Source organism: Amia ocellicauda, chromosome 1 (genome assembly GCF_036373705.1).
Source record: "Amia ocellicauda isolate fAmiCal2 chromosome 1, fAmiCal2.hap1, whole genome shotgun sequence".
Classification (NCBI taxonomy): domain Eukaryota; kingdom Metazoa; phylum Chordata; class Actinopteri; order Amiiformes; family Amiidae; genus Amia; species Amia ocellicauda.
In genome coordinates this window covers 55,966,268-55,976,316 of record NC_089850.1, presented here as the reverse complement: position 1 = coordinate 55,976,316, position 10,049 = coordinate 55,966,268, and the positions used below count along the sequence as shown (strand labels likewise).

At 41.0% G+C, this 10,049-nt stretch overlaps 1 protein-coding gene across 4 annotated transcripts in view; it reads right to left on the bottom strand.

Moving 5' to 3' along the window:
• Positions 1 to 1,317: 1,317 nt before the first annotated feature.
• The window catches only part of LOC136753600 (protein Aster-B), a 125,031-nt gene continuing 116,299 nt past the window's right edge, over positions 1,318 to 10,049 (bottom strand). For all 4 annotated transcript variants that reach the window (XM_066709871.1, XM_066709880.1, XM_066709853.1 and 1 more), the window contains one exon: positions 1,318 to 9,950. In XM_066709871.1, the coding sequence (XP_066565968.1) occupies positions 9,861 to 9,950 (90 nt within the window). In that variant the 3' untranslated portion in view covers positions 1,318 to 9,860. The remainder of the gene's footprint in view (positions 9,951 to 10,049) is intronic.

Here is a 10,049-nt window from a genome sequence, read left to right as displayed (position 1 = left end):
ACTCGGTCAGAAGGGCAGAGCGGCTCCGATCAGCCTGCTCGCCACACTGGAGTCAACACCTTCACTTTGGGAACAAACAGAAGTTACAGACAAGTATTAAAAGTATTGGCACACCGATACATTTCAGTTAAATTCTAATTTATTCTCCACAGCTGTTAAATCAATAAGAGGCCAATTATGGGACAATTTATACACAACGGACTATATACATCTGTAACAATCTAACATATGATAATACAAGTTATACATTAGTGTTTTACAAATGGAAACTACTTCCATTCAGAAACAAAGCTGCATTTAAAATTAACTTAATTCATTAAAACTCCCAAGTGTCTTACAAGCCCATTGGTCCGTTTGCATCAGGTGACTAGTTCCCATCAATTAGCATGCGTGGAAAGGGGTAAATCACTAATTGGCAGACAGCTGCGAACCAATTAGTAGACAATTACCTAATTGAGCATTGGAATCAAGTTAGCATTGGTTTCAGAACAGCAATGACCGGTGTCTGGTTCCAGTAACAGGGTGGGGCTGCTTCCAATAACAGTTTGAAGAAGGGAATTGTTTTGTTTTTACATACATACATAACACATTTTAAATGTAGTATTTTGCAGGCTTCCGTCAGTATGTCTAGCATTTCACAAAACATTTTATTTAAATTAGAAACAAATCCGTCCACGCAGTTTTGACTAACATTAAAGGTTAATTAACCAAAGTTTGATTGCTGAATGCATTAAAACATTGTTGATTTATTTTACCAATTGCAAATTGGTGTTTTTAATTAAGCCATTTGAAAAAGTTATTTAAAAAGGAAAAGTACATAAACATTGTAAACATACTCCAACATACTTACCTGTTTAACGAAAAGTGTGCATCCGAAGGGTCCCTTCTACAGGTCCTGTGCAAAGTGCCCGAGTGATTTCCTGAAATGTACGGCTTGTTTTCATGTCATTTGTGTGTATTATTAATTTAGGTTTTTATTTAGGAGGTTTAAGGGCGACTTGCATCAATAAACTTCATGCATCTCTAACTTCACACTAAAATCTGTTGCCTTTGGTGTGTTTTCAGTGCCGGGGGCATGTGAGGGTGATGTACCAGATCTCTGAGCAGGCAAAGGAGAAGCATTTGTGTCTGATGGCATACAGTGTTTGCCTGGAAGCTGCCGGGTCCCGGGTTCAAATCCTGTGCTCTGAAAATCTGTAATTCATGTCCTGGTACTTTGTTTTCGGGTCAGGGGGGCAGTGTTGAGCGTCATTCCAAGGTAAATGACACTCATGCCAACTGTCAATGTATAGACAAATTAGAAGCAATGACACCGGATCATAAAAGCTTGTTCAATACTTTATTCATACCTCCATATTCTACTTTACATGAACTGGATAGCCATTGTATCTTAGTCTCTAGTAGGCAAAGTTATCAGTATACCATACCTAAACCTGCGCACAGCGCAAAGTTTTCATGTGTGTATATATACTGTAAATATAATCTACATATAAATACAGTATATATGTATAAATATATTTTAAGATTTATATATAGAGATCAAAACGGCTCTAAAAAAAACAAAAAACAAAAAAACATACATCAGATTCTTTATGCACATACATCAGGAAGAAAATGCCATGACAATCGTAAAATACACAGTTGAGAATATATATATATATATATATATATATGCGCTTATGTGATCCTAAAGCAGTCACGATATCTGCAGGCTAAACAATAGGTGGCTGGAGATTCAGTAACATTTTTAAGCAAAAGGCAGTGTCTGGAATCCTTGGGTTACTGTGGATAGATATTTAAAACACAAAGCTTTCATAGCATCCTTTTCCATTGCAGATATAATTGGTGGTTCACACACACCAGCCACACTGACATCTTTCCAACGTCTACAGTTTGCTTTATTTGGACCCCATTTATCATTCTTGATTTGGCAATTATAACATTTCAGCTGCTTTGAATACACAATGCCCTTTTTTTTTTTTTTTTTTTTCTCCAATCAAAGCGTTTATTATTTTCTATAAGTGTAAATTGGTGCTAAATCCACTATCATTGTATGCTCCCATTTAAGTTTAACTCCTCCATAAAGCTATTCCCCCCCAGATGTGTCATTTGTATTTTTCTTGCTGACAACTTGACCGATATCTGAGATTCGAATTCATGGGTTTGAGCTGAGAAAAGGTACGAAAAAGGGGCATCTCTGAGACGAGATTAACACAGCAGTGTACCGGGGAACTGGCATTGCTAAACAACGCTGTCGTTCAGTCAAAAGGTTTTGGTGCCACTATGTGTTTGCAGGTTCTGTAAGAAAGGACTAAGTGTTTGTCTTTTCCCAGTGTAATTGTATGAAACGGCTACAATTATGAAAGTGTGTCACTTGTTTATTATAATTCAAAACACATTGACCGACATGAAGGGGTGTCACTTCACTACAGCACCGCAACTTAATATATCACTTCGGTTGGTTTTGATCGAGTTGACTTGTGTCCAGTCTGTCCCCGGGTCACACTGCCAGACCCATAACTTAATGCGATACAGAGAAGTATGTGAAACAGAAATAAAGGGGGGAGGAAACACAACCCAGGCTCTAATGTGTTTTTGCCAGCAGTTTTGATTTCACATCAGTGAACTGAAATAACAAATAAATCAATGAAGCAAAAACTGATAAAGTAAGAATCTGAATCTTAGCCGTCTTTGTTTCATGTTAATCCCATTGTAGCCAGCTGATGTATTGGCTTGTGTTCTAGCAGCAAATGGTTAACTTTCAGATTCAACATTTGTTTTGTTTCTCTGAGCCAAAATCTTACAAATATGTTTTAAAAGGATAACAGGAAGCACCTACTACATCACACTGTAAAAAAAACTAAATAATAAATAAAAATAAGCTGTAAAATGAATGTTTTCTGACAAGACCATTAAATGGACCAAAAAAAAAAAAAAATCTAAAGCAGGTATACCCCACATCTCTTTAATATATATGTATATATATTATGCCTGATTCCACAAGTGCCTGATCTTGTAATCATTTCCATAAAACAGAAACATATCCAACCACTGGGATTCAGAAAACTAGGAGTAAACCCAAGGGCACAATGGCATTGCCTTTTCAGTCTCATTCCCATGTCAAAATCAATACTATATTGCGCTTGCGTTGTTCACATCACACACGGCATACGATCCAAGCCAAAGCATGCTGCGAGGGACCAACAATTCATTGTCAACAGTGTCACAAATCAACTGAAGTACAGTACTGAGAAATACTAAAAGGTCGTTTTTTCCTTGCCTCCGTATCCTGGGCTTTTCACACACAGTACAACAGATTGTTTCCTGGATGTCCGCTGCAATCAAAACAAAACACAGAGTTCACACAGAGGAGAAACCCCCGACTTCCTCTAGATCCACTACCGACGCTTCCAGAATATGCCACACACATCTGGACTCCGAACACGCGTGGCTAACGCTCCCCGTGAGTGTGAAGACATCAGGAGGTACACAAACGTTAAAATGCGGACCGGCTGTCCCGCAGAGAACAGGAGTCACTGGTTCTGAGGCGGTCGTGCAACTCTTAAGCTTTACAAACACACAAAAAGCAATCGCACAAACAGACGAGAGATACACACGTACGTACATACATACATACATAAGGAATCGCAGGGTTGCATCAAAGGCAGAGATTACATTTAAAACAGTCTGTGACAGCTGAGGAACCCAAATATATATATAAAAAATAAATTCCTGCTATTGTAGGAGCTATCAGAACGTTCGGATCTTAAGAAGGCTATATTATGCAATACCTTTCGTAATTCAGGCCTTTGAGTAGGACAGTTGGTAGTTTCTTTTTTTCGGTTTTTAAGTGATGTGTATTTCATTGCAGGCACCCTGGCTGATTTAGAAGTGGGACGCTGGCCAATCGCAGCTCTGCGTTTCCGATTTATGTACAAGTGTGCGTGCTTTTGGGTGCTTTAGTCCAAACAAAAAGGGGGGAAAAAGCTTTGGAGGGTCCTCTCAGGCTGGGTTTGTCATGCTGCCCTCCACTACACACTCACAGTTTCAATCCCAGCATAACCTGGTACACATCCGGCGGTGTGAGCACATCTGAACAAGCCCCGACGCCTCTACTGTGTCTCGCTAAGCAGCCAGAGGACTGGAGTGTCCATCTCTCAGTCAGAGCGGTGAGGACTGATAACAAGTCTATATCCACTGTCTGCTTTCCTTTAGATTTCAATCTAGGTCAGTGAAGCAAGGCATCCAACATGCCCACTAAAGCAGCAACAAATACTGATCGGAAAGCCTTCAAAATAAGACGGGAATAACAGCACAAACACTCCATATATATGCGATTCCCTGAATGTTGCAGTAAGCCGTGCGTTTGGAAATCAGTCCATCGTTATATTTATTTGGGGAGTTGCATTTTTAATCTTATTGAGAGAGGGGGTTCTGGACATTAAAATACTTGAGGATATAGAGGACGCTCGGTAATGCATCCGCTGCTGGGTTTTGAAACGGCGTCTGTCAAAGGTGTTTCCCTTTCAAAAGAAAAACGACGACGCGTTTTTTAAAGTGCAAATCATGGCTGCGTGATGTTTCTCTGGATGTCACTTTCCACTTCACCGGGACTGAAGCAACTCACAATGCCACTCTCAATACAAAAATACTCTGAAAGGTTTGGTTACAGGGGCAGGTTATGAGTCAGCGTTAAATATCACATTTGAGCCACCCACCTACAGCAATTTACACACCTGGAACTTGAATAGTGGGCTGCCATTAAGCAGAACGGGGAGAAACAAAAAAGAGAAAAGAAAATGACAGATACAAGTGTGTTTAACCCTTAGGAAGCAGTGTGGCAAATACGTCTCAGGCTTGGCAATAATGTATTCACCGTGTGTCTCGCATATTATCCCTTCCTAAGGGTTAATTCTGCATTTTCTCTCTTGTGAAGGGCAGATGACTTGACATTTTGCATTTTGATTTAATCCAGGCTTTGGTATTCTAACCCCATCCAACTCAAACTTGGAAATATTGCTTTACCTAGACATTAGTCTTATTTTTTTCCCATAGCCTTTATACATTCTATCTATCTATCTATCTATCTATCTATCTAATCTATATTGATATTACAATTTAATATGGATTTTATATTGTCTGGAATGCACAGAATTGTAGTAAAATGTGGATCCCTCAAACAAGAAAAAACCTCTAGCCGTAATTCCTTCTGTAATATCCCACATTTACTTGAAGGAAACAAATGCTTTCAAAACCAAAATAAACCACAATACAAAGGGATCGCAGTGGATGATTAACATTTTCATCTTTTTTGAAGCTAAATGAGCCATAATTATTTTTAAAGGAGAAACATCTCTCTCTCTCTCTCTCTCTCTCACCCACTCATTTTAGTTTTGGCCGATTAAAGTGCTCTTAGATTTATTCTTTGTCCTTCAGGGTACATTCAATATTGGATTTCTCTTGTCAAAAGAAGGGCTCGTATCTGTGAGAGGTTTAAACTTGACCGGATTCTCGTTGCTGCAGGATTACAGTCAGAGTCAGAGTCAGAGGTCTTAATTAAACCGTAATCACAATATAACAGTCAATTCAAGTACAATTATCTTTGGGGTTGGAATGGTCAGGCTTATTTCATAACCCAGAACCGAATCAGGGATGGTTTCTACACATTGAGTCTTTTTTTAAATGTCTTTTCAATTCAAAATAATTCCACTGGGACATTTCATTATGATGACAACAACATTGATAAAGCACACATTGCAAATCTGCTTTTGCACGATACAATTTCCTCTCTTCATCACAAGTAAACAATTTCTCTCTGAGTGAATCCCGGCCGTTTTCAGATGCAGGAATGAGGGCCTGTGTCTCAGTTTCCACTCGAGAGATGCTCTGCCTCATCTGTTCTGGGTCTCAGTCAAACACGGGGACTTCAGAGCACTCTGTCCAGAGGTCAAAGGAACCAGACGCCAGTTATTGACCAATAGGCAATATATTAATGACTGGTTTGGGCAGGAGTTCCCTTCTCTGTCCAGTGATGTTTCAGCTGCTCAGACATTGAAACTGGCATTCTCCAAATGCTTTTGCGATTCTCGATCATGCCAGGTCCTCATGCTGTGACACAATATGTCGTCTTGGTCCTAATAATTGGGGGATGTTGGGAGACTGCTGGGCAAAACCAGATGTAATCGGGTGCTTAAATACTTAGCGTGAACGTCGTTAGGAGAGTGATCTGTCGATCAGCTATCATGTCAATCACTGTTATCACATGTGGAGCTCAAGACAAGGTCCACCAGTGGGGGTGCATTTGCTGTGAAAAGGAAAGGAGTGTTCTAATATATATATATATATATATATATATAAATAACTCCATTATTTCCCTCTGCTCTTCCCCTTAAGGACAAGGGAAAAGTGTCTTATCGGATTCTTTAAAAACAGGGCACACTACAGTAAGTAAGTGTAATTCAGAAACTCATTAAAATGATTAATATTTTACAAACCATCCAAGCTTAAACTATGTGTGCATGTTAGGATGTGAGAATAGCCTAGAATAATAATCTGACTGTGTTGCAAGTCTGTAGATGAATGTATGTTGAGGGGTTGGGGAAGTAATACAATCACTTTTATCACAGGACTGATGTGTTTAAGGTCATGGCATAGATCAGGAATTAATGCATTTGCTGCACAGTTGAGCATTAACAGGATATTACACGTACATATCACACACGTGTCAAAGGAAAGGGTCAAGACAGTCAATAATGACAGTAATAACCTTCACTGGAATGGCAGGGAAGTACTAAATCAAAGGGAACAGATGAGGCAGGACCGCCCTCTAGTGGTACCCGAGGAACACTCGCCCGTTGAACACAGATCGGCTTCCCAACACCTGCCTGTCCTGCGATGGGCTGAACACACTGAGCGGTACATAGATTATAACAGATCACAGTCACAACACATTCCAGGTTACAGTCTTGTCAGCCAGCACTTTAGTAGCGTGTGGATCAGAATTTGGGTGGTTATGGAAGCTGAAAAGCCCCTTAAAAGTAACCGTGCCGTTCCAAAACCTCGCAGTTTACATCTGATCGGCGGTGGAGATTCACCAGTTTATTTTGGTCCACACAGTCAGGCCTGCACGCCTTTCCCCCTGGATTGAAACGTCTTCTATGTACAAGACAGTTTCAGGATTGTTCTATTTCAGATGTTATTTGACAGACTCCGCAGCGGTCTGATATACGGGGCAGCGATCATAATATTTCAATCTACTGCCTCCAGCCGAATTCTTGGAGAGAGAAGGACACCCGCCAGGGGACCATAAAGAAAGAAACTTGCGGTGGCCGAAGCAAGGCGAGCTCCAGGAGGGCGGGTACAAGGCAGTTCGGCTATGTTAGTCTGAACTACGGCCGAGAACTGAAGAAACACAAACATGGAATGGTTAGCGTTACACTCGACAGGCAACACACACGTCACAGACGCGTAGCGGACATGTCACAGACGCGTCACAGACATGCCTCGCGGTGCCGGAGGAGGAAACAAATTCAAACGCACTTTAACACACTGTTTTCATATACATACTCTTTTTGTTTGTTTGTTTGTGGACTATAAATTATTCGACTCGCCTGTAAGAGCTCTGTTTTTCTATATACATACATGAATAATAAATATCTGCATCATAATTCTGTATATATATATATTATATTTATATATTTGTTTCCATCTTCAAGCATTTTCAATATAGATATTCACAGTTTATTATTCAATCACTTACATAATAACATTAAGGTCACCCTTGTAGCCCAGCTGCAGTATTCCCTTTTTCAAGTAGCAAGGGGTTTGTGTCCCAAATGATCTGTCTCGTGCCTAATTGTTCCCGTCTACGGTGAAGAAAACTGCAGGAAAATCAAAACGGCTCCCTCTGGAATCGAGATCCCGATCGTTTAACTCACGCTAGACTGTCTATGACCTTCCCCTGGGGTCCCACGTCCTTTTTTAACCCCTTCACGCGCTTTCTGGAGCCATTGCATTACAAACCGTGCAGGAAAGGAAAAGGAAAAAAACACTTTCAGACCTTGTAGCTTTTCACAGATGGAGATTAATACTGATTGATCGATGCCTTATTCAACTTTAGGTCAAACTGCACATGCACCCACTTCTCCGCTTTAGGAAAGAGAGACATAACCACCGACGAGCCGCCTGTGGCCCCCAGGGGAGACCGGGGGGCTCGGGCGGAGAATACATTCCGATTCAGTACGTAAAAAAATAAAACCATAAAAATCGCAGAATATATTTACAAATAAATACATAAATAATCTAGTTTTCTCTTTGTTTCGTGAACTGTCGAGTCTGATTGTAGCTGGACCAGGCCCTGAGATGGAGATGAAGTCACTTTTCAAATCACACTAGTGAGTGAAACACGGAGTGGGACTATTCAGGGAAATACAATCAAACAAAAGAGGAAAAGAAAAAAACGAAACGACACACAAAATGTCTCTCTACCCAGGCTCGGTGTCCCAGACAGACCTCGATACCCATCACGGTGCCATGATACAAGGCAATAGGTGTGAGTGGATTCTGAAACGAGCACCGTTGCTGCGTTTACACACAAACAACACGCCGACGTGGACGACGCGCGGAATGACATTTCAGAAGGAAGGTTTGGGGATACATTCGGTTTTGGAGCGCCACCTGAATGCTACAGCTGGCGAAAAAGAAAAGGGATCGATTATTGCTCGTTTAAGTCTTGTGTGTTAAATGCGCAGGAGTGATTGTTATTTTTTTTTTACACGGACAGTAAGAAACATGCCTAACCATGTTGCGATGGAACATGGAGTTGCGTCTCCGCTCTGAGACGCCGCCGTCACGGACAGCTAGGTCTGCAGAGCGAGGGTTGTTATGATCAGTTAGCGGTTAAATAACGGTGAATTGACTCCAGTAAAGATAACAAAACCCTAACCTTACATTATAAACCTATAAACACAACACCATGGCATATTTGTAACAGGGAAACCTGCCCTGAATGTCCATGTAAGCCTGGTAAAAATGAGCCCTGACCGTAAAGAGATTTCTATAGAAAGAAAAACACACGCACGCACACATACATACATAAATATATAAATATCTATATACACACATACACAACCTATATGTATGTAAATATATGGATAAATATATATATATATATAGACATTCCTATCTTATATAAAAAAAAAAAAGATCAGTGTGTTCGTTTACTGCTGCTCAGTAATTTACCTGGTCCCAGGAGGGAGAGACTGAAAAAGAGATACTGCAGCTTCAGGGGACAATCCACGAGGGACAGTCGAAAGATTCCTGAAAGTCTCATAACAAGAAAACCCCGTACTCGTCTCCGCAGTGAAGATGCCCGATGTCCATCGCCCATCTTCTCCCTCTGCCCCTTCCTCGTCTCCGGAGACACGGGTCGAGCAGCAACAACACGCCTTCGCCGGACAGAGCGCGGACGAAGGGAAAGTCGCATGCTATTGTTTTTTTGTCGTTTTAGTTTTTTTTTTATCGCGTGGGAAAAGCTTACAGTACGACGTTCTAGTGAAGAAAGGACCGGGGAGGAAAGAAAAACCAAAATAAAGAAAAATAAACCAAAAAAAAAAGAAAAACAAAACAAAAGGAGTGTAGGCCCAGATTAGTGCGCCTGCAGTCTTCCCATGATGCCTCGGTGCGGACAGAGCTGGTTTCTGATCTGCGGGGCGTCTCGGTGGGTAGCAGCAGCAGCCGGACACGGTCCCGGTGTCGTGTGGTTCCAGTACGGGGACTCTTGACGTTTATATCTGTACGCATATTTATACATGTATAGTTATATATTGCACACCATTCCCTCTCGGCCTGTGAAGCGTCTGTCAGTGATAACGACTCCGTTTCTCCTCTGCTTCGGAGCTGTAGTCCCTCAAACCCATGCCTTTCTGGAGGTTCAACAGAGAGTCTTTCATCTGTGGAGACATGGACGCAGTTTCAGTTCTCTCACCTTGTGTTGTGGTGTAAAAGTCAGTATTGTAAAGTGTATACACCTTGGTAAAAAAGTACAACAC